Below are 26,519 nucleotides of genomic sequence, written 5' to 3' on the forward strand. Positions count from 1 at the left end.
TTGCTGGTGACGTTCGTATATCCAGGTCGATCACCATGTACACGGTCCCAAGTATCGGTGTGGTTTAGTTCATGCACAAGCAGCTTGAATTCCTGGCATGTGGTGAAATGGGAATGTTGGTCCATCTGTCGTCTACATCGTCAGACCACGCTAAGATGCGTGGATGGTGGGCTTTCAGAGTAGTACCTGTGGAGTCCGAAGGAGGGGTCACGCTGGCGGTGGAAGAGTTGCTGTTCAACATCCATAGGTACAGCGCCTTGTGCATGCGAAGATGGTTGCACCTCCGACTGGGGGCAGGCTGGTTCTTCCACCACCGAATCGTCCATCGGGGGACTTTTTGAGAGTTGTGATCATCATCGACTTGAGACTGCGTCCTGCTGGTGTCAGACGGGGCGATCCGCCGTTTCCGGCGTCCCTTCGGAGACCGTTGCTTGCGCACGTGATCTTCAGTGCCCAAAGAAGCTTTTGTGCCTGACCATTCCGATCCGCAGGCACAATCATGGCCATCCCCTGCACTAGAGATAGCTCACCACTGGACATGACAGGAGGAGAAGGTAATGGGGTCGGTCCGTCCGCAACAGCCTAAGGCACTACTGGAGACGACGATGTGACAGTAGTAGGAGCCAGTGGTGATCGCGGTCAGGGTAGTTATGGAGAACTTTGACAAATATCAGCGGGAGCGTTGTCGGAGAGGTCGTTTCCTGCAGGTCCCCAAGGCGGTAACTGTGTGAATATGCGTTGCAGACTGTTGGAACGGAGGTGTCCTACTTTGCCTTATTCCGGGCATGTCTTCGGCTGTCCATCATAAATTGTAATTGCACGGCAGCCACCAACATGTAAGTTGGACGGCTCATGTTTGGTTAGGTCTATGCGTATCTGTCGTACTCCATTGAGAACCGGGTATGCAGTGAATTAAATCCAATTTCAGCTGTATCACTAGACACCTTTCCATATGGGGGGAATCCTGGTACACCACCTCTGAAGGCACTCAAATACACGGATCGTCCGCAGTCCAAGTCCCACATGCTATACAGCTACATCACCGATGTATCCATCAAAGTGACGGAATAAGACCACTTCGAGTTGCACTTAGAATTTTGTCACATATGTCTTCGTTAACCAATTTCACGCATACCACACTGCTCACAATTGACCCATGGATGCAAAAAAGATCGTCGCAATCAGTCTTGATTTCATCACTGATAAACATGTCGATTTAGTCTGCTTTTGGTCGGACATATTAAGGTGAAAAGCTGACCTTGAGTGAAAATTTTCTGTGGGCATAAGCCATTCTCTTTCGAGGGAAATACAGCGCACTAAGACGGCACAATCACATAAACAACTCCGCGAACGAGCTGCATGGCGAGGAGGTAAACAAGACGTCCGTGCCGCTAGCGTGCCGAAAGGCGACTGCCAATTGAGCTACCGAACTGATAGTTCTGCAAAGTTCGTAGGAGAGGTTCTGTGAGGTTTGGAAAGGCAGGAGACGAGGTACTCGCATAACTGAAGCTGTGAGAAGGGGTCGTGAACCTTGCTTGGGTAGCTCAGTTGGGAAAGCACTTGCCCACGAAAGGCAAAGGTCCCGAGTTCGAGTCTCGGTCCGGCACTCAGTTTCAATCTGCCAGGAAGTTTCAGATCAGCGCACACTGTGCTGCAGAGTGAAAATTTCATTTTAGGCATATTCTGCTGTCCTATTGTGAGACACCTGATACTGAAACAGCGTGTTTTTAATTTAATACTTTGCCGTGCTCGGAAATTGGTGGAACGTACTTTTGGGATGTCTGCAGAATATTTCATCTGCCTGTCGATGTGAACGTCGTCTTTCAGACAAAATCATAAAACCACTGCCGCCCGGCGTAGCCGCGTGGTCTAGGGCGTCTTGTCACGGTACACACGGCTCCCTCCCTCCCCCCTCCCCGCACCCCTCTCGTGGAGGTTAGAGTCCCTCAGTCGGGCATGGGTGTGTGTGTCGTCCTTAGTGTAAGTTAATTTAAGTTAAATTCTGTAGTGTGTAAGCTTAGGGACCGATGACCTGAGAAGTTTGGTCCCATAAGACCTTAACACAAATTTCAAATAAATAAATAAAATAAAATAAAATAAAATAAAAATTTTTGTATCCCATATAATTTCCTGAGAAGCCATGAACGGTGTACGAATCGATGAGTCATGTGAATGCCTTCTATAACGCTGTGAGCCTATAGGCTGATAATTCTACGTGTGGTATGCGGATAAGGGAAGGATATAACAATATTTAAATTGTGGTGATGGCGATGTCTTCATAAATGAATAAAATCAGTGAACTATGAAACACCTCTGCTATTTTTTTTCTGTTCCGGAGGGATAATGGAATCCAGTTCCGAGTAATGCTGCAGCATACTTCTCGCATTGGTTTCTCTTTAAAATAGCTATCGTTGTTTTTTTCTTAATTTTCTGTTGTGGAATGCTGGTCGCATTTTTACTTCTGCAGTTGGTATTTCTGAATCGACAGCTTACAATGTCATCCTCAGCGCAAATCTCGTTATCATACATGCTGCTGACGGAGAGAACGTGTCTGACGGCAACACAATGCGGGAGCGGCTTAGAAACAGTATCGCCATTGCGCACGGCAACCATGCCGATGCATGTGATCCATTCAACATCTACGACTAGCACGTCTTTTATCGACATAACTGTTAGATCACAGGTGCGCGCGCTCGTGTTCCAGCCAACTTGTTTCATACTTGGAAACAAACAAATCGGGCGACGGAAAATCGCCAGTGAGCGCTTAGGAGAGGCGCTTCACGGGAGCCATCGAGAAGCCCTGTGTGCAGCACACCTACCCGAACTGTACGGGAAAGGGGCTCCTTTGTCATCGCACGACGCCGCTTTGATCTGCCGCGCTGCCGTGTTTCGGTTCCGTCAGGGAGTGTAATGAGCAGGATGCTTCTCGTTTACTTCTCTTAGTGAAAAAATATCAAAAAGAAATCGTTTGAAAGTAAATCCTGGGTTCCATCCCGAGCGACGAATAGTTAAAAGTTAACTAAACAGGCAGCCAATTTAGCGAACAGTGTGGCGGCTACAAACGGTAAACATTCACATGTCATCATGGCAGCTGACTGTGGGTAGCTTTAGTACAACAACAAGAACTTTTCTCGATGTGGTTTTGATCCCCATGGGTGATTCCCTCCACAAACTCACGTTCATTGACGTTGGAGCAAACTGATCGATGTTCAAGAGTCACAAGAAGTTGATTTCGTAGACTTTCCCTGCGAAATAGCTGCTGATATTCTTCACGGGTTTGGAGTCGGGTCATGTCGTCGTCCAGCTGGCCGCCACCTTCAGGTGAGTTAACGCTCGTGCACTGCCTCGCCGGAACTGAATTCCAGCCACAACGACGGAAACCGTTATACACCACGGACAGAGCACCGCGCGTGCGTGAGATGATGGGCAGCGCCTCCTGGCGGCAAGTAGACACGCAGCGCGCCGGTGGGAGAAGACGGCAGAAACGATAAATCGCAACAGCACTAGTTGGAAGAATTCAATGATCGAAAAGAAGACCGTTGTTATTTTTAATATCTGACAAAATCGGATTCCATATCTTACTTAGAGGAAAACCTTTGTCCCTGTTAATAATATTACTTGATAATCTAATTTCAATGGATTCTTTAGGAACGCATTCCCAATAGCGAGAAGCAGGAGCGATCAGTTGTGTCTTGTCATACATCATCCTGTGTCCTTCGTTAAGGTAGTGTTCCACCCCTTCCGACTTCTCAGACTGGAACAAACGAGTGTGTTGATAATGTTCCACACACAGGTCCTTAATAGTTCGAACAGTTTGACCAATTTATTTCTTTCCACAGTGACACGGAATTGCATAAACCCCGGGCCTCCTCAAGCCCAAATCATCTTTAACAGAGCCAAGAAGGGCTCTAGTCTTGGCCACCGGCGTAAAAATACTTTAACATCATATTTTCTTAAAATTCCAGAAATTTTTGATGATATACTTCCCGCAAAGGGTAAACAAGCAACAGCTTCAAAAGTGTCCTCTATTGGCTCGCGTGACGGACCAAACCAAAGAGCTCGGCATATTTGTTGTTCCGTATATCCATTCTGTTTAAAAACAATCTTCAAATGATCCAGTTCTTCATTCAAATGTTCCTCCTCAGAAGTGGCATAAGCACTTTTCACCAGAGTCCGCTAAATTCCACTACGTTGGTGTGGTGGATGACAGGTGGTGGCATGAAGATAGCGGTCATTATGAGTAGATTTCCGATAAATACAGTGTCCAAAAGTCCCATCGTCCTTTCTTTGAACTAAAACGTCACGAATGTAAGTTTACCATCACTTTCAATTTGCATAGTAAATTGAATACTCGGATATAGACACTTAAAATGATCTAAAAAGCGATTCAAAGTATCAATTCCACGTGGCCAAACCACAAAAATGTCATTTGTGTCTGGACGACGACATGATCGGGCTGCAAACCCGTGAAGAATATCGTCACAAGAAGTTAATTGAAAATGAAACTAAAACACTCAAATCAGGCAGATCTACGAAGGCTGTGATTACAATCCTTTTGTAATGGTTGGTGATTAAGGTTTTGATATGTCATCTTTCTTACTGTGTTAACACGGAGACAATGTCTTTCCGAAGAGTTACCAGATGCAGTCTCTGTAGGGCTAGAAATGGCTCTGAGCACTATGGGACTTAACTACTGTGGTCATCAGTCCCCTAGAACTTAGAACTACTTAAACCTAACTAACCTAAGGACATCACACACATCCATGCCCGAGGCAGGATTCGAACCTGCGACCGTAGTGGTCACGCGGTTCCAGACTGTAGCGCCTATAACCGCAAGGTCACTCCGGCCGGCAAGGGCTAGAAGATACGTTGAATGTATCTTCGACATTATTGATAAGAACAGAATTTTTGATCGGCCTTCGAATGTGTCTCCAGAATTAGCTGAAGATATTATAAAAACGTTCTGTGTGCTGTACAGTTTTATCCGTGATCGAAAAAAATGCAGATTTGAAGACTTTTTCAGCACTTGTGTGTTAAATGACATGTCAACAGAACCAACAAAAGCGGAAATAAACGTGAGCGACGCTCGTCGATCTTCGTCTTCTCTGAAGAACTATTGCCTCCAACATCTTGTGAAAACTTCAACAGAGTATTCCTCACACTCCATATTGCATATCGATGGATGTTTTCCACCTTCAGAGTTGAAATTTTCTGTATTGGCCTCCATCTTTAACCAACAGTAGGACGTACACGACAGAACTACCAAATAACAATGAGCAGCAATCCCAGTAAGTCACGAGTCATCTGCTACCATGCAGACTTTATCCACTGCCTGCCCGCTCAGCTGCACCACCGAGTGGCGTGGTGTGAAATCCGCATTTGGAAGCAGTGTTCCGTCAGCCTGGCCCATTGGCGCTTCTGCCACTGAGCGCCGCGGAAGAACATTGGTGCCGCGCGTCTGAAGGCGCCCGTTTCAACCAGTTCTTTGCCACTGCTTCTCAGTGGCTTCCTCTAAAGTGGCCTTAGGTTACAGCACAATGGTAGCTGCTGCGGAGTCATGAGAACTACCCCCTCAAAATGATGAAAACCAATCTCATGCGTGTTAATGGAGTCCTTGTGGGATCTTAGCTGACTCCAATATAGTGGTGAAACAGTCACCAAGCACAAGGAAGCAGATAGTTGTCCGATGTGTTACAGTATGTCTCGAAATTCAAAAATGGTTCAAATGGTTCTTAGCACTATGGGACTTAACATCTGAGGTCATTAGTCCCCTAGACTTAGAACTACTTAAACCTAACTAACCTAAGGACATCACACACATCCATGTCCGAGGCAGGATTCAAACCTGCGACCGTAGCAGCCACGTAGTCCCGGACTGAAGCGCCTAGAACCATTCTGCCACAGCGGCCGGCTGTCCCGACATTGACATGGTTGTCATCACAGTTTCGCATTACTGTTTACTGGAACTGTACGTTGCTTAGTTACAGCTCGACGCTGCTTAATTTTACTTGTAGTAACAGTAACAAGAATTACTAATCAATTACATTCAGCCAAGTGAAGATGTGGGACATGAGTTGATACATTATAATAAACCGAAGGATCTTATGATTAAATTTCAGCAATAGCACAAACGTTTGACATTTTCAACAACGACTGAGGTGGACTGAACGGCATTATGTTGCCTGAATCCGAACTCATCCAATGTACTTTAGTGCAAGATATCTTACAATGAACACATGGTGTGTCGTGGGGCGATCACTCTGTTTTTGAAATAATAGTCCTATGGGCTTGCCACACGTTGACATCGACGTATTTCCTACATGGTGGCCAGTATTTCGACCAGTGGGACAGCGTGGCTATGGGAAGCCCATTAGCTCCATCTATAGCCAACCTTTTTATGGATAAATTTAAAGACATTGCCTTGGACACGGCTCCAACTACGCCAAGTTGCTTTTATCGTTACGTCGATGACACTTTCATCATCTGGCCCCACGGTCGTGAAAAACTGGGAGAATTCTTCGAACACCTGGACAACATTCAAGGCCACATCAAGTTTACGATGGAAGTCGAGACAGATGGTGCATTGCCCTTCCTTGACGACCTCGTTTGACGGAAAACCAATGGGCACCTCAGCCACAGTGTCTACAGGAAACCGACACACACTGATCGGTATCTGCAAGCTCTCAGCCACCACCACCCGGCACAAAAACGTGGCGTTCTGAATACCCTCGTCCATCGTGCTAAAGTCGTCTCAGATGCAGAAAGTCTGCCACTACAACTGAGCCACCTCCGAAAACTCTTCCGGGAAGACGGGTACAGCCACGGACAGGTGTCACACGCTGTATCTGGTGTGACACGCAAGAAACACACCAACAGAGAAGAAAACACCACGGAAAAAGAAAGCTGTGTTTTTGCCTTTCTGTAGTACAGTGTCGGGAAAGATTAGATGGCTCCTGAAAATATATAACATTTCATCGGTGTTCAGGCCCCCAGCAAAAATTCGACAGCTCATGAGGCCTGTGAAGGACGATCTAGAGCTTAGAACGACTGGAGTGTACAAAATACAACGTCAGTGTGGTTGTTCATACGTGGGCCAAATACTACGCACTGTGGAGGAATGCCGGGCGGAGCACGAGAAGTGCTTGCGCCTCTGCTATCCAGAAAAATCAGCCTTAGAAAATGGACACCGAATTCTGTTCGACCAGACATCTGTCGTTATGACGACGAAGGGATTTTGAGATACCATCATCAAAGAAGCTATTGAAATAAAATCCTCTGAAAACACCACCAACAAGGCCGGCGGTTTGCAGCTCAGCACAGCCTAGGACCCGGCCATCGCGAGGTTAAAATGGGCTCTATGGACGCGGGATGAAAACATTACCATATATAGCGAGGAAGAGACCATGTGACGTCACAGCCAGAAGTGCGTCTATATAACGACGCGGCCACGGCGACACAGCAGTCATACTACCACTTGACAATGACTGAGCAGAGCTCGGTCGAAAGCTCGTGGGATTTTAACCACCTGACGCTGGTGGAAGACCGAGAAAATTTTATTAGTAGTTAATACTGTTGGCGCTATTTATTAATTACATCAGTGTTTGAATGATTTACGTATTAGCGTTATCTGATGCTGATTAGTAGTAGTCACTGCCCGCCTCACCTTGTGACACATTGTGCACCTTGATAATACTGCAAGGTGTTTGGGCTAGTGGCCGGCCGGAGTGGCCATGCGGTTCTAGGCGCTACAGTCTGGAGCCGAGCGACCGCTACGGTCGCAGGTTCGAATCCTGCCTCGGGTATGGATGTGTGTGTGATGTCCTTAGGTTAGTTAGGTTTAATTAGTTCTAAGTTCTAGGCGACTGATGACCTCAGCAGTTACGTCGCATAGCGCTCACAAGGGAACCTCCCCATCGCACCCCCCTCAGATTTAGTTATAAGTTGGCACAGTGGATAGGCCTTGATAAACTGAACACAGATCAGTTGAGAAAACAGGAAGAAGTTGTGTGGAACTGTGAAAAAATAAGCAAAATATACAAACTGAGTAGTCCATGGGCGACATAGGCAACATCATCGACATTGTTAGCTCAGGAGCGCCGTGGACCCGTGGTAGCGTGAGCAGCTACAGAACGAGAGGTCCTTGGTTCAAGTCTACCCTCGAGTGAAAACTTTACTGTATTTATTTTTGCATAGTTATTATCTGTCCGTTCGTTCACTGATGTCTCTGTTCACTGTAATAAGTTTAGTGTCTGTGTTTTGTGACCGCATCACAAAACCGTGCGGTTAGTAGACGAAAGGACGTGCCTCTCCAACGGGAACCGAAAAAATTTGAGCGCAAGGTCATAGGGCAACCGATTCCTCCACAGGAAAACACATCTGATATATTCTGTACGACACTGGTGACGGCATGTGCGTCACATGACAGGAATATGTTGTCGACCCACCTAACTTGTACACTTGGTGAATGAGTAAAGAGATTCTTCTACCTTGCCCGATTTACGTTTTCTTGTGGATGTGATTATCACTCCCAAGAAAGTGATGAAAACATAAGAGTTTGGCACATAAACTGAAAATAAAAAATTAAAGTTTTCACTCGATGGAAGATTTGAACCAAGGACCTTTCATTCCGCAGCTACTCACGTTACCACGAGATCACGTCGCTCCTGCGGTCTCAATGTCCTTGATGTTGCCTATCTTCCCATGAACTACTCAGTTTGTATATTTTGCTTATTTTTTCACAGTTCCACACAACTTCTTCCTGCTTTCTCAATTGATCTGTGTTCAGTTTATCAAGGCCTATCCACTGTGCCAACTTATAACTAAATCTGAGGGGGGTGCGATGGGGAGGTTCCCTTGTCAGAGCCATTTGTTTGGGCTAGTGGTATGTAAAAAAATTGTTTGTATTTCAGTACCTCTTAAGGCTTATAGCTTTATTTGTCCAACATTGTACATAGGAGCTCAATCACTAGTACCCATGTACATAAAAGTTCAGTGTTGGCACCGTTTGTAGCTCTACTTTTCGCCGCATGTTCGTAAGCAAGACAAGTTTATGGCCTCTACTGCGGCGTAGATCCGTTGTCTCAGCACTACCAGATCGCGAATCTTTGTTGCGGAAACAATGTCCCTGATAAACCTCAACACACTGAATTCCAGCAGAGTGAGTTTGGGAGACTGAGAGGGCCACGCAACCGGATCCCCCCCCTTTTCCCATCCATCACGCAAGAAACATTTAACGGAGGAATGTGCTAACGTCCTCGTGATAGTGGTGTTGGGTACCATCCTACTGGTAATGACGTTGGGAGGCATGTGTGGAACTGCATAGTTCTCCATCATGTCATGTCGAGATGCGTCGGTGTGCCCTGTCAGTGGAGCGTACACGCCTTGCGACTCGTAGCTATTCATGCAGTGCTGTTCGTTTACGAAAGTAGTATTATTAACGGCCAGAATAATAGTCCACAATTTGAACGACCAAAAACGTCGAGCATGACATATATACTGTTTCGTTATTGTAACCTAAATTAGTATTAACTAAGTCGTACGTGCTCTTGTGTTTTAGTAGAACACGCTGAAGTTGTCTAAAGATATTCTCCATGCCAGTTAGGTATTTTCCGCGACGATATGGCGTTTGGTTTAAGTAGACCTAGTAATTCTTTCCTTAAATCCCTCATGTAGTCTCGTGGCGAAGGTGCCCAAACCCGGGGAGGAAGGGGGAGTGCGGCCTCCCTCAACCTTCTTCCCCAACCCCAACTGATCTCAGGGAAAGAAAGGTTCTAATGTAGCCAGGTCATTTAAAAGTCGGTCTTACGAAGGTTTATAACGGCGCCGCCAGAACTGCAACTTTCTTATGGCAACTTAAAAGTCGCCATACGTGTTCCAGAGTGCTAAAAATACTCCATAACTCCAGGTCGAGCCCCTACAAACTATCGTGTGGCCGCTCTTGCTCGTGGGAGGAAATGAATGCAGCATATTCTTACATGAGCCACGTTGACTTCATCCTTTCGCTTGCACCGAGATACTCGTGTACTTTGGACTACCATATTTTTCGGAAAGCGACGATAAAGTACTCTTTTCGTTAACAACGTTTTTGCAAGTGGTAACAGCACAATCAGTCCTGCTTTTATTCGTTTTCAGTATTGATTACGATATAGCAAGTGAACCTTGCTGAACACTGCTTACAAAAGTATCGCACACTACTAAACTCACTTGTAATCCCTCGCAAGGCAACTAAGACTTTCAGATCGTAGCACGTGACCGAAACCTCTGAAAACGTGTCCACCGAGGCCCACGAGAAAGACAGACTGTGATGTGTACATCACAGAATGTGTGACACTGCTGGTCTGAAGAGTGCTAGCATCCGTATCTGGATGTTAGCACCTTGCGTGCTAGCACCCAGAGTAACTATTTCAGACGAATTCAGCAATTCTTAACTGTGCGTTTAAATGCATGCAATCTGTCGACAGCACATAGGAAAGTTAAGAGGAACCTTTCAGTTACATATTGATTTCCCGTGGGTCTTAAACGGAAGCAAGCGTTTTGGAAGGGTGGCAGACAAGCTGACAACAAGTTCGTTGAGGGGCCCGTATTTCTCGCGCACCCCAGTCTCAGCCGCGTGACGACACAGCGGCAGGCAGATCCCTATTGGCGGATGGAATACACTCCCCTGCCTCTTTGTATCATTCCACTGTTTTCTCTTGTGGCATGATGACTGCTGGTTCTGGGACTGACGGAAGAAACGATAAGATATTGTTGGAAACATGAAATCTCGCGCTTTGTTATGCCTTACTGGCACCTGCTGCTGAGAGGTGTAATTGGATTGTAGGCCGAAGGACGGGGAGTCACGGCATAGGCTGCTGAAGAGGCGGTGAAGGGCCTTCTTATTTGGCGCTGCCGGAGCGTTGGAGACGGGGCGCGCGAATACATCCACTGGTGTCGGCGCCACCCGCATTGTTGGCACTGGGTTTGCGTGACGTGTGCTGCGCGGCGGGGGGCGGCTGGTATTGGTGGCCGGTTATTGCGACTCCCGCGTTATTGGACGCGCGGCGAGAGCCCTCGCCCTGGCCAATCACGGGCCCGCTCTCAGCCGTCCCCGAAATGACGGCATCCCTCTTGATATCTGACGCGCCGCCCCTGCAGGGGAGTCGGCTGCGTTAAAGACGAGCGCGCCACAGGAAATCCGTGTCATGCGTCCCGCGTCTGCTCTGTGCAATCCGAGAGCTAGCTTAGGCATGCCGCACTCGAAAGCATCCAACGCCGAAATATATGGACGCTAGTCGAAACCAACTTTATCACGTCCTAAATCAGGATGCAGTACTATGAATAGATAGAACCAGGAGAGGAGTATTCCAGTCAAATGGCTATTCTTAAAGCGAAGCTGTAAGACAAGGTTTTTATATAAAACTTCCTGGCAGATTAAAACTGTGCGCCCGACCGAGACTCGAACTCGGGACCTTTGCCTTTCGCGGTCAAGTGCTCTACCATCTGAGCTACCGAAGCACGAATCACACCCGGTCCTCACAGCTTTACTTCTGCCAGTATCTCGTCTCCTACCTTCCAAACTTTACAGAAGGTAGGAGACGAGATACTGGCAGAAGTAAAGCTGTGAGGACCTGGCGCGAGTCGTGCTTGGGTACCTCAGATGGTAGAGCACTTGCCCGCGAAAGGCAAAGGTCCCGAGTTCGAGTCTCGGTCGGGCGCACAGTTTTAATCTGCCAGGAAGTTTCATATCAGCGCACACTCCGCTGCAGAGTGAAGATCTCATTCTGGAAGGTTTTTATATGTTTTCGAGGGTTCTGAATTTGAATTTTCATAGTCCCACCAAAGTTTATGACCGCAAGTAGGTTAAATATGAGAAACAAAAAAAAAAAATTGAATTTTTTTTTTGTTTTTCGTTATAACCCGACAACTTAATTTTCGGCAGTGTTGACTGTTTATGAAAACGAATAGGATAATATTGTCGACAAAATAGATCTAACTGTTCGGTGCTTTTCTTTACCCATTTATGGGGCGAAATTATGGGGATTAGAAGTTTTTTTTACAAATTTTCCGTTATTTTTAAGCACGATTTGACTGGAGTAGAGGCGGTTTATGCATTTAGCTACGCGCTCCGTGCTTACAGGCGCCCTGAATATTAGCCGAGCGGTCTGGCGTTGCAGTCATGGACTTTGAGGCTGGTCCCCGCAGAGGTTCGAGTCCTCCCTCGGGCATAGGTGTGTGTGTTTGTCCTTAGGATAATTTAGGTTAAATAGTGTGTAAGCTTAGGGACTGATGACCTTAGCAGTTGAGTCCCATAAGATTTCACACACATTTGAACATTTGAATTTTTTGGGCCCTGAATATCACTGACCAGGTTTTCCAGAGATAATTAACCACTAGTAGATCTGAACTGACAATAATAATATTGGTACTTTTATGTTTTCTGTTATTCCTTATTTCCTTAGTTAATTTTACTATTACAAACACAACGCTACGTTATAAGACTTTCTGGACGATGTTTTATGACTGTCAGGCGAAATTTATAGAATATTTCATTCTGATTTTGCATCTAACTTTGGTTTCTGTGCACCATACAAAGTTTTTGAACAAATGACGTGTGAAGTTTTGCTGAAGTCACAATGTTCTTCTAACAACCTATTTTTTAAAAAAATTGCATTAAAAATAAAATATTTATTTTGTCACTTTATATAGAATCACTTCACACTTCATTGTAGTCGGCCATCTACATATACGAGCGGTCTAAGTCGCTGCAGTCATGGTCTGTGCGGCTGGTCCCGGCGGAGGTTCGAGTCCTCCCACGGGCATGGGTGTGTGTGTTTGTCCTTAGGATAATTTAGGTTAAGTAGTGTGTAAACTTAGGGACTGATGACCTTAGCAGTTAAGTCCCATAAGATTTCATACATTTTTTTAGTGGTGCGAGACCTCCTGCTTCACGATACCTGGGAAGTTCAACACGGCGACCTTTCTGGCCATACCTTTCTTACAAGTCATTCCGCAAGCCGCCTAGACAGGATATATGTCTCACAAACTCTTAGATCTGCGATACGGGGCGCCGAACGATGGCCGCTGGCCTTTTCCGACCATTGCGCTTACATCTGTACGGTCCTCCTTCCGCCGCAACCAGTATGGCGCAGCCGTGCGCCATGGAAACTCAATACCTCACACTTGCATGACCTGGCGTGTCGCCAACAAGTCACTGAAACGTGGACAGCCTGAGAACGACGCCTTCCCCGCTACCACTCGACATTGTCATGGTGGTTGGACTGCGCCAAGCCGGCGATCCGGAGGACACTGATGAGATACGGGAAGGACATGGCCGACTGGCATCGCACCACTGTTGACTTCTATTACGCGATTCTCCGAGATCTGGATGCTCAACCGCCAACCCCGGACAACCAGTTGGAATGGCAAACAACTAAGGCGAAGATAATGGCGTTGGCACGCCGGAAACTGCAAGGGGTCGTGATACGGACGCGGCGCCACGATCACGCGGATTTAGAAATTCCATCCATGCATCATATAGTGTCCGACAAACGAAGGCGTCGTCGGCAGATCATCAGCACTCTGACCACGCCTCATGGAACGCAGGTGACCACTCAGAATGACATCGTCCACGCATTCGTCGAACACTACCGTCGTACTTATAGTGATGAAGACGCTGAAACTGCAGCAGACGACTCCATTTTGCATTATTTCACGCACACCCTCCCCCACACGGAGGCGGATGCTTTGACAGTGCCGGTCACGCTAGACGAAGTCAACCACGCCATTGCCAAGGGTGCAGTCAACAGATCGCCCGGCTTTGACGGCTTACCGATTGAGTTTTACCGTACCTTTCGGGACCTCATGGCCCCACGGTGGACGACTATGTATCAAGAACTGATGACATCTAACCAAGCAATCCCACCCACCTATGCTGAGGGCATCATTATATCGGTCCACTAACCAGCCCGAGGTTCGATGGTCACGAGTTACAGACCGGTCACCCTACTCAATGCCGATTACAAGATTTTCGCGCGCTTACTGGCAATGCGGCTCCGAACTACACTCCCTCATATCCTCTCGCCAGAGCAAACGACGCCTGGCGGACAGGTTAACATACAGACTGCCACAGGGGAATGCCGCGACTTAATTGCGATAGCGGCGGCCTGCAGACTCCGGGCAGCGGTCGTCGCTATAGACTTCAACAGCGCCTTCGATAAAGTGCGTCATCGTTTCCTGTTTTCGGTGGCAGCCCGATTGGGCATCCCCCCTCCGTTTCTCGACGTCATCCGGCGTCTTTACGACAGTGCCAGTTCACGTGTCCAAGTCAATGGACGTTTAGCAGGGCCGGTACCTATCTGCCGTTCGATACGGCAGGGGTGCCCCCTCTACCCTCCTGTATGCTATTGCCCTTGAGCCCCTTATTCGTGGCTTGACGACCAAGCTCTCTGGCCTCACCCTACGCCAACACACTTTTCGCTGTCGGGCATATGCTGATGACCTCCTCCTCCTCATTCGCTCCGGCTCTGAGAATTGATTACCCGTTATGGGGCTGTCGTTGGCAGTGCCATGAATGTTGCCAAATCTTCTGCAATGCACATTGGATGAGGCCTCCAGGAGGGTGGAGTGGCACCCCTTCCGCCTGTGCGGACTTTCCGGTACCTGGGCATTACCTTTACCCCCACGGTCACACGCACAGCGGCAACGAATTTCCGTCGCCTGCTACACGTCATCCGCAACGACGTCCGCCAGAACCTCTTGCGCCGCCAGGACACACTTCAACGGGTTGAGTTTATTAATCTTTATGTGGCGTCAAAATTGGTTCACATCGCGCAAGTTCTCCCTCTGCCAACTGCAATTGGGTGCAACCTTCAGGCGGCTTTTGGCTATTATCGCACGGCTGGTTCAATGTTTAAAGTCCGTTATGAGACACTTACCCTGCCCTCACGGTATGGTGGCGTCGGGCTCGTCAATGTCCGTATGCCAGCTGCAGCCTTGTACATGAGTACCATGAGAAAACAGTGGATGGGCCGGGGTACATCTCTAACACTCAGCTTGCTTGAAGTCCTACCTGCTTCCACCTCACCACCGGTGTCTGTCGGCCGTATCGTGCCTTATTTGTCCCATATTTCGACCTTTTTCGTCGACTACAGTTACATACATACCAGTCTCCCAGATACACGCCCACCTAGGACTAAGGATTTTTACAGCCTGTTGCTGCGCTGTGTTCCCCGGAATGTGATGGAGACCAAACATCCCTCCATCCAGTGGCCCATAGTGTGGACTACCGTCCACCAGCCCTTCCTCCCTACGAACGTCCGGGCACTGTGGTATCACATAGTCAACAGGAAATTTGCCACGAAGCAGCGCCTGCACAACATTGGCTTGTCAGAATCCCCTCTTTGTCTCCTTTGCCAGCAACTGGACACTGATGAACACCGTCTGACATGCGCCTCATCGCAAAATGTATGGCGCTTCGTGCAGCAAATCATTGCCTGCTATCTCCGCGTGCCACCAGACACAATCGAACCTCGAATGTTTCTATACCCGGAGGATCGACATTTTCCCGCCGCCAAATGTCATGCTATTACTTGGGTCAAAGGATGGGCGGTCGCTTATCTCTTTCAGGAGGGACCTAAATCCCACCTCGACTTTTGGACCTATTTACGAACAGCCCATGCAGCTCTCGAAAACACGCCACGTTACCGAACATTATTTGCTAACTATCTTCGAGCGATCTTTGCTAGACCTCCACTGAGTTGGGGGGTGCCTGGCTCAGAGGGCACCTACCCCTCCTCCCCCGGCGGTGTCTGAGTTTCAACCGCCTACGATTTATTCTACTTCTGACCTCCGCGGATGGGAGAGCTCGTCGCAGATTGCGCGGATTTTATTTCTTTTTGCTTTTCCTTTTTCCTTTCTTTTTCTTTAACCAGAATTTATATTTCTTTTCTTTTTCGCCGATGTGTTAAAAAAAAAAAAAAAGATGGTAGAGCACTTGCCCGCGAAAGGCGAAGGTCCCGAGTTCGAGTCTCGGTCTGGCACACAGTTTAAATCTGCCAGGAAGTTTCATATCAGCGCACACTCCGCTGCAGAGTGAAAATTTCATTCTGGACACCCATGATGTTTTCATACGTCTCCGAATGGTGTGATGAAGCTATGGCATTCCTTGTGTGGTAACCAGCTTTTTCCTTGATCACCAAGCTTTGTACCAAAGTATCAGTACTAGACATTTTTCACGATACTACTGATGCCCAGTCTTTCATTCGCACTTATGTACCTACCAAAAATGTAACAGGACACGTTTAGTTTATTGAAACTTCCGGGAACTCATTTCTAAGAAACTGCAAAACTTCATTTCACGGCACAAATATAGCGTTACAACACCATAGCATGTCAACAATAATGTTTACGGCCAAAGAGGCATATGGGTGTCACAAGTGGGGCCAAGTACTGCATCTTACTAAAATAAAATTTGTCTTTCACGAAACAAAATTTCTATTTGTGGAACTTAGATTTAAGTGAAAAGTGAGTTTCTTTGATTTGTGAAACAACTGTATGTGACAGAAGAACCCTAAAACAGACCCGAAATCACCGTTGAAAAATACTTCAGGAAAAATGAAAATTATGCAAGTATCAAAATTCATGTCCGTAACGTAATTTATCATCATAGAGATGTGGTCCACCTATGTAACTAAAGAAAAGGATGCAGGTGTTTATGTGTTTCAAGCATCCTCAGAATTGGCGTGCGCAAGGTGTGAATAGGGGTGGCAATATGGGTCACATGTCCACTCCTGGAATCTGGTTAGAGGATTTTTATTCATTACAGTATTCTCACTCATTTCCGTCAATGATTATCAACCACTGTATAGAAATGTTGCGACAAACGGAAAATACAGTGACTTACAGAATCACAATAAAGGAATATAGGATTTGAAAAATTATGACGATTCCTTGATGCGGAAGCAGTTTGGTGCTGTTCTGCAGCACTGAAATACGCGCTCCCATTTAGGTATCATAGTTATGCACCTTATTAAAAAGACGTGTATAATTATTAATTTTTTGAGGTACCGTACACATTGTTTCGTGTACTTCCTGTCAGACTGAGTGCTTTGTGACCAATGTATTCAAACTCACCGCATTATCTGTATCAAATTCGGCAGTTTTGCAAGTTTGTCCTCCCTCAGATACATTTCTGCGGACGCCTACGTTCTACAGTGCCCTGCAATACATGTTTATTGCACGGAGGTAAAAAAAGAATTGTCAACTGAAATATAGGATGCACACACACACACACACACACACACACACACACACACACACACACACACGTCAGACAGCCTTCCATAGTTCTATGAACAAGAGTGTGAAAATCCTTGGTTATGTGGTTATGAAAGCAATTCTCTATAGTGACTCCCGGATGAGCACTTCACGTGAAATGTGCACTTTTATTAGCTTCTTTGGTTACAGTTAGTCATGGCATTTGTTTTGTTTTGTCTGATTGTCTTTATCCTGTTTCAATGTAACTTCCATAATAGTGCATCACAGTGATATACTTAGCAACTAAAACGGCGGATATACACACTACATTTACAGTTCAGCAGATGGTAATACGGACGCAGCACGTGAACATAAAGCTGATCTTTATCCGGGAAGCAGTTACCTTGTGCAATTACATCTGTACGTCTCCATCAACGTTTATGAGAGACAATCTGGTCTGAAAAGAGTTTCAGATGGGGGGGGGGGGGGGGGGGTGAGCAGATGATCTACGTACACATGAGCTTGGGGATTTCTTCGTACTGTAACAGCATGTAACGAAAGAGTGGCGTTTTAGATGATGAGATCTTATTTTGTTATAACTGAGACAGATCTGTCAGGTCCATCTCTAACCAACCTTTCGGGGAGAAGTGTGCTATTGTTATCTTTAGGTTTACATGTATGATGAATGATAGGCGGGGTCCGCACTCGTTATTTTCTTCCTAATCCAAGTAATGTGAAAATCCTATTTGACAACAGAGGTCGAAGAGGTATATTAGTGAAAGATACATGGAAAGATATGTCTCACTAGTTACACGTTGCCCGTGACATCCTTCTTCTGTAATTAAAAGTCAGTCAAGAATGATTTCCACCAGTAATTTCAGTGTTAAGGGAGCAGAAACAATTGCAGCCTCCCTAAAAATTATCTCATTTTCATAGACCTTAGACGCTTCGATACTCCTCTTAACAACTCAAGGAATAGGCAAGTCTTTTGCAAATAATGGTTTTTCATGTGTATGAAGTATCATACGCGAGTTGTGAGCCTCTTAGGGCAGGATGGCCCCCATTCGTGTCCCTCAGAGAAGGCAGAACCCTCGTGTAACGCGCTGAAAGGAGGCACTGTCCAGTGTGGTTGCCTTAAAAGCCTGGAACTGGTTTGTCATGGTCCATTCTGGATAATGATGTTTGGTTTGGTTTGTGGGGCGCTATCGACGTCATTGGAAAAACCACATCTTAATCTTTTCACACCTCAAGGCGTGGCGTACGACATGCAAAAAATCTCCTAGATGCTGTACTGGAAAAATGGAAATGAGCGTATGGCATCGTCGGCCGGGAGGTTCCTATTCGGAGAAGTTCGGCCTCCGAGTGGAAGTCTTATTCTAAGCAACGGACGGTTGAAGCAGTATGGCAAAATGTCTACACCACCAGCAGCCATACTAGATGAAAACTTTTTCATGGCTATTGAAGACTACAGTGCAAGAAAACGAACCGCAACAAAGGTTTTTCTCAGACCCGAGCAAAGATGACGAAGAATTTTGTAGCAAGTATTCTACATATCAATACAGAAGATCTTTCAGAAGGCGAATGTGACTAGTTGAGAAAATTTACCATTGACCAAATTACCGACATCGTAGCCCTCCAAGAATCCTATCTAAATGAAGATAATATAAAAAAAGGGTAGGATTGCTGGATATAAAATGAAAGGAAACGTCCCATCATCTCTATACACCTCTATTATATATGTAGAAAATAGCCTTAAGAGATTGTGTTAAGGCAGCTTCATGAATAGCCCTCACAGTTGTCTTATACGCTACTTCCACTGTTGTATGGTCAGTCTGTTATAGCTTCCCACTCAGTCTAAACTTGTATAGGAAGGGAACTGAAGGATCCTGTAGTAAACTTAACTTAAACTGTAGTTGGTCCAATTTCTCTCCGTTCTCATTACAATTGTTTTGGCACCCATTAACTTTCTGAAGGGGGAACCAAAGTATACACTGCTACCTGAAATGGTCAGCTCCACATTCTTCTCCCCTGTAGACTCTCAGTTCTCCACCTTAACACGCTTTCTTTCTTTCCCTATAGCATAATCAAGTTCAGTTTGTAACTTCCTTTTAGGCTGTGTTACGCATTTCTTCGTGTTGAAAAAGTACATTTCATATATTAAGATTGTGCTGTCCACACATTTCTAACAGCCTCTCTCCATTATCGTTCACAATATCCTCCTCAAATTTGTCTACAAACTTACTTCATCCTGCTCATCCATTTATCCATTAAAATCTCGTAAAAGATACTGCTAATGCCATCAAGGTGGTTTGATAAATCATTAAAGAAATTATTATTCTCAGCGTTGGTAGTGTAATTTTTGGGTGCATAGCATTATTTGTGGGTGCAAAGTGGATGCTTTAGCATCCCAGGTTGTGGCAGGCAGTTTCTTTATGGCGTTATTTGGGGTCTTTATCTTCGGATAGCCTTTTCCATGTGTCTTTTATTCGTTATAGGCCAAGCTAGAATGTCACCAAAGTGTTTAGGCTGGAGACTGTCTAATCCTCTGTTGACAGAAATTCACACTGAGTTGTTTTGCAGTTCTGTTGCATACTGGAATGTACTGACTGAACTTAGTAGGAGTCCCTATGATTTTTACAATGTATTGAGAGTGTAAGTTTCTAGACAACGTAATCGTTCCTTCCTCAAGTGTTCTGGGTTGTATGGCTATGGTAAGATCATCGCCACAGTAAAACTGTGGAGTATGGCATGTCACTGGTGCACAAGTTGAAGAGCAAGGAAGCTAGAACTGATCATTGTGGAAGCCCATTTCTTACAGCAAATGAAGTACTCTGTTTTTATCAGACACTAACCGTAAAACAACAGTTTCTTAATATATTTCCAACAAGTATCATCAGTTTCTTACTTGGGACACCCTTTTTTAACTTCAGTAGTAGCTCATCTAGCCACACAGAATCATAAGCTGCCGACAGAGCATCGAAGGCCATCTATCGTGGTCGTGGTTGGAAGAAGTAATATGTATCTTACGTCTTCTTCGATAGTAAACTGGTGGAGTATTAAAATTTAAAATACATAACGATACTCTTGCAGCATTATTTCCGATTTATTCTGCTGGGAATTTTACTGTTGTGAATGTTTCCAGGGCTATATCGCTAACATCGTATTCAAATAGTAATTGGTACTTCTGCTTAATTATGCACAAATCGTAATACAGATTTGTATATATGGATATTCCGAATAGCTGCATCAAGCATCGAAACTGAATTTTTTCTTTTTACACCTCGATCTTCGTATATACTACAGCTTCGCGTTACGAGTGCGTATATTTAAAAAGAGAAAAGCTGATATGCATCGTCGACAACATCCACACTCCACCCTCTGTAGCAACAGGCGATGTTTTTTCAGGTGCTGTCGATCGGTGCGCCATAGTGGCTGTAGCCGGGCTTAGTTTCGATTCAGAACAGTACCTGAAGTCTGGGCCAATTTAGTTATTTATCATTACAAACGTGTTGCGTAATGCCTGAAAATTCAAATAACTCGATAGAAAAGTAGGAGACTCTCTGCTCTGTGAATGTTTCATTGTATTTCCGCAAGAAATGAGTTTGGTGACCTGTGTTGCTGCTCCTCTATTAGCCCAATGAATTCCCGCGACACGGTACGGATTTGACAACTGCTATTCTCACACTTCACCATTCCGAAATATGATCAATGGCAACAGGTAGGCAAATGTAATTACGACGATCGTTTATGGTTCTGGTACCTAAATCCTTGGTTAAAAATGAGCGTATAGGAATGTTAAGAAACTCTGTATCATTCACGCTGACTAATTGCACGCAACGACATAAAATTAAGAACTGTCCAACCAATCTTTGCATTAAATTATTTTTTGAACACGAGCCCTCGCACCTTGTGACCGACAGTGCAGAAACAAATTTTAATCTTTTCAAAATATATTCAACTATCAGTTTACTTAAAAAACTTTCTGCTACTGCAATACAGGATTCAGCTTTCCACAAGGGTTTTGTTTTTTATATGAATGCATCTTAAGTTATTGCTAGTATTATTTTGCCTGTTCTGACGACCTGGGTGGTCACTGAAAAACACACTTTCACTTTACTTCTGAACATACGAAACGTTTCTCATCAAAATGTTGCATGGGGGCTTAATTAAATATATAAGATTGAAAATGATTTTTAATTTTAGTAACTGTCTGTCCGATTACGTAAGTCTCGTAAACGGTTGGCCCTGACTAGAATTATTACGCTATCTGACTGCAAGGAACAATGTAAGAAAATTTTCGTAAACACAGTTAATTAATTAAGACCCCAGCAACTATAAAAATCTACGAAACCAATGAGCACAAGAGTAACTGTTCTGTATGTGGGAGTGTGACTCAACGCCCACATCTGGCACGGTTCTTTTCCAACAAGACAAGAATTTTTAAATACCAACTATACTGACGTGACAAAGAAATTTAGAAAAACTACAATTACGCAAAAAAATCACAATTACACTCTAATCCAAGAACACAAGCCAGATGCTTTGTTGACTGAACCTGTAGTGACACATTATTTCAGATACACAACTAATAAAGGAACATTATAAATTTTACCTTCATATATATTGACGAAATGCACTCATTACAATAACATCTGCTATCTCTCCCATCAAATAACTGCATAAGACATGGAACAACACTCTTTACTACAACATATCCCTCCGATTTCACGACAAGCAGTGCCCACTAGCACATCTCGGTACGAACTCTTAACACACACTGTCCTCTCCGATGTCACAACAAGCACTGTCCTCTACGAGCTCTCTACTACCACTGACTGCCATGAGATCTTAACACGCACTGTGGAGGCGGCTTAATAGTACTCTTTGGCGCAATCTCTGGCGCAGTGGCACAGTGTAGCCACCTTTCAATGTTCAGTTTTACTAGCTTTCCATATACCTATATTCTGTGTACTCCTTGAGGTGATAACCTTACTCAAGCTCCACTAACATAAAACCGAATGTCTAGACTTGGGAACGAAGAGAATCGAATACTTAGGAAAGGCAGAACACCAGCTTAGCGTATATCAGTCTGAAAGACTCGCCGTCTTACAGATGAATTACAGAAATCGGAAACCTAATGGTAATTATAAGGTCTATGTAATACTACCCAGAGATACATTTAGAAAAGGTATTTCCTCAATTCAGTGTCCAGATGAAGTCAAAATAAGTATCGGAGTTGTTAGATGTGGATTTAGAAAGAAACAAAATTATTATTACATTTGAAAGAAACACCACGTGACGTTACACATACGTAGGGCAGCGACGTAGCCGCGTGGAAGTGGTACGAGTTAAGATGAAATTGTTGTACGGCTGAATGCTAGTGCGCCCAGGCCTCAGGGCACACCGGTGCACGTCCAGCTAGGTGACCAGTATGGGCGAGTGCAGGTATGAGCATCGGCACGGGTTAATGGGTAAATCACATAGCTGGGAATTTGGACGGCTGTTGCTCGCATGACGTTTTTACAGGAAATGCACCAAAAGTGGCGGAGTGTCAGACAAGCTGTAAGGTGGCATTTTAGAGCTCTTTGAGAATCTATAGTAATTACTGGTAAAATATTAGAGCAAATTTGAATACATTTGCAGTCTCGAGAAAATGAGATGCACGCAATGACACAACAGCATTTCAGTATCTTTGGAACTATGGAAGTTACTGTTTCACAGCGAATAAACATTTTCACAATGACTGTTTCAATTGACGACTTTTAAACATCTTGTGCGATTTCAAAACGCGACATCTCAGAAGACAACATTGTGATGTAGCTATCTTCTCTAAAAGCCATGTATCTGTATCTATTTTATTTCTTCATTTATTACGTTTTTACATCTTTTCATTGTGCGAATGTTTGTACGAACATCGTTGTTTCCTTTTTCCTTTTTTTTTTTTTTTTTTTTTTTTCGCTATGGGACTTAACATCGGTGGTCATCAGTACCGTAGACTTAGAACTACTTTAACCTAACCAGCTTAAGGACATCACACACATCCATTCGCGAGATTCGCGAGACAGGATTCGAACCTGCGACCGTAGCAGCCGCGTGGTTGCGGACTGAAGCGCCTAGAACCGCTAGGCCATAACGGCCGGCCTACGAACATCGTATCTGTCACAATTACACAACAAATGAATACAACATGAATACTTCACATTCTGTCACAGTTATGTATTTATTTGATGGGAATTTCTTTAGTTTGCCAGTAACTTTATGTAAATATTAATTGCAACTGATATTACACAATACTGGTACTTTAAGAAGTGGTCAATCACATGAGTTAAATGATACCACGTCCGTAAAAGAGTGCCAGAGGCACTTCTGACAACCAGGCCAAAAAAACTGTTTAAACGAAGTTCAACAACAGTCTGTTGTGAATGAACTTACGTAAGAATGCTGGTTTATTTATTAATGAACAAATCTACATTTACACTCATTGTGCATGGTCTGAGTGTCGCCGAATGTTTATACCATTGCTTTTATTTAGATACTGTTGTAATACATTAGCTTAGCGTGGGAAAGCAGTCAAGTTAAATCAAATTGTGTCTGTAGAACTTAAGAATGATGTATTTCTGGTGGGGATTGCCTTTCATCAACGGAAAAGCAGACAGCAGCAGATCAGTATGGGAGTCAAGTGGAGAGTTGGTACTTTTCGAAGGAAGAGCTCAAGGGAGCGACTATGGGGATACTATTACGTTTGTGCTTGAAGGAGGCAAACCAGCCTATGGTAAGGAGTGGTATTCGATTGCATAGGTGACTGATTCTGGGAGCTGAACTGTCGCTACCATACTTTAGCTTCAGAAGAGACTTTATGCTTCGAGAAGTCTGACTTCTCCGGAGTAGTACTGTAACTTCTTCCACTTGTACTATAAAACTGATTATGAGTTAAAATTTTTGTATCACATGTGATAATTTGTAACTCATCATGTTGAACTCTGACCTGTTTTGGGTTTTTGATAAGCGTATTTTCTGTCTTTGTTTTAACTGAATGTCTTAGGATCACTACCCATTTGTTTGAAATATTCGTTCTCAGATAAACATTATTCACTATAATTTTCTGTTAACTACATTAATTACAGACGTTAGAATAGAACCCTCATTATTAAATCACTCATGTAACCTTTATTTTGTATTTCTGTGTATTTTATTAACTTACAATTCTAGCCAATGCATAGACTATTGGACTGCAGGGTCACAGATGTAGGTTATTATTTGCAGCGACTTAGCTGCTAGGCATGAAAGCAGACATGCGTGGCTCGACCCTATGACTACATTTAGCTATTGTTTTTCAACAGAGCCGAACATATCGCAAGTACCCTAAAGTACGAGCATCGCAGGTAAAGACGCTGCTGGTTTGCTCGCATGGGATGCTGTTTGGAAGAGATACTCAGCAGCAAAGAACCATTAGGCATAGTCGCAAATAGCATAGATCGTAAAAAGTTATTCACTTCCTTCACAGCGAGTTCTGAAATCCCAGTCATTACGAATATTTTTTACTCCTTAGTTTACTAATCTGCATATAGCTGCAGTGCATAAATAAGTTTTTATTCTTGGAAGCTGAGTTCTAATTTGCTCCCAGCACGAGAGAATTTGTCATAAAAATTCCAAGTTTTTATAGATAGAACGAGGCCCCTTAAGATATGAATATCAAACAACAGCTTTTTTTACTTCTGGCAACTGAAGTTAATTAGGGGTAAGAAAACTTGACCTACGAGCTCGTACATCCCCACACCTGTGAATGTAACGTTACAGTGGAAAGATTTCATGCTGAATTCCAGTATTCGTTGTGAGGCTGAAGAGATCCCCACTGTTTATCAGAAACAGTAAGGGAACCAGCAGAAAAATAATTAAGAACACCAGAAAATTCCGGAGTCCACCTCAACTGTAACAGGATTAGAGACTGTATCGCATTATATTTACAAGGGAAAATGTATGCTTGTGGCTGTTTCAATCTCAGTAACCACTGGAATTCTGAATCAGAAAATATTTGTTAACACAAATTCAGTCACGAACCTGGAGTTGGCTGCCGCTTATGTAATCAACTTCAGTAAAGCCATATACAGGGTGTTTCAAAAATGACCGGTATATTTGAAACGGCAATAAAAACTAAACGAGCAGCGATAGAAATACACCGTTTGTTGCAATATGCTTGGGACAACAGTACATTTTCAGGCAGACAAACTTTCGAAATTACAGTAGTTACAATTTGCAACAACAGATGGCGCTGCGGTCTGGGAAACTCTATAGTACGATATTTTCAACATATCCACCATGCGTAGCAATAATATGGCGTAGTCTCTGAATGAAATTACCCGAAACCTTTGACAACGTGTCTGGCGGAATGGCTTCACATGCAGATGAGATGTACTGCTTCAGCTGTTCAATTGTTTCTGGATTCTGGCGGTACACCTGGTCTTTCAAGTGTCCCCACAGAAAGAAGTCACAGGGGTTCATGTCTGGCGAATAGGGAGGCCAATCCACGCCGCCTCCTGTATGTTTCGGATAGCCCAAAGCAATCACACGATCATCGAAATATTCATTCAGGAAATTAAAGACGTCGGCCGTGCAATGTGGCCGGGCACCATCTTGCATAAACCACGAGGTGTTCGCAGTGTCGTCTAAGGCAGTTTGTACCGCCACAAATTCACGAAGAATGTCCAGATAGCGTGATGCAGTAATCGTTTCGGATATGAAAAATGGGCCAATGATTCCTTTGGAAGAAATGGCGGCCCAGACCAGTACTTTTTGAGGATGCAGGGACGATGGGACTGCAACATTGGGCTTTTCGGTTCCCCATATGCGCCAGTTCTGTTTATTGACGAAGCCGTCCAGGTAAAAATAAGCTTCGTCAGTAAACCAAATGCTGCCCACATGCATATCGCCGTCATCAATCCTGTGCACTATATCGTTAGCGAATGTCTCTCGTGCAGCAATGGTAGCGGCGCTGAGGGGTTGCCGCGTTTGAATTTTGTATGGATCGAGGTGTAAACTCTAGCGCATGAGACGATACGTGGACGTTGGCGTCATTTGGACCACAGCTGCAACACGGCGAACGGAAACCCGAGGCCGCTGTTGGATCACTTGCTGCACTAGCTGCGCGTTGCCCTCTGTGGTTGCCGTACGCGGTCGCCCTACTTTTCCAGCACGTTTAACCGTCACGTTCCCAGTCCGTTGAAATTTTTCAAACAGGTCCTTTATTGTATCGCTTTTCGGTCCTTTGGCTACATTAAACCTCCGTTGAA

At 44.7% G+C, this 26,519-nt stretch overlaps 1 protein-coding gene across 1 annotated transcript in view; it reads left to right on the forward strand.

Moving 5' to 3' along the window:
- The first annotated feature begins 499 nt into the window (after positions 1-499).
- Positions 500-26,519, forward strand: part of LOC124620208 (protein TRACHEARY ELEMENT DIFFERENTIATION-RELATED 7A-like) — a 46,134-nt gene continuing 20,114 nt past the window's right edge. Inside the window, exon 1 of the mRNA XM_047146876.1 lies at positions 500-554. Within this exon, the coding sequence (XP_047002832.1) occupies positions 500-554 (55 nt within the window). The remainder of the gene's footprint in view (positions 555-26,519) is intronic.

This window comes from Schistocerca americana, chromosome 6 (assembly GCF_021461395.2).
Source record: "Schistocerca americana isolate TAMUIC-IGC-003095 chromosome 6, iqSchAmer2.1, whole genome shotgun sequence".
Taxonomy (NCBI): Eukaryota; Metazoa; Arthropoda; class Insecta; order Orthoptera; family Acrididae; genus Schistocerca; species Schistocerca americana.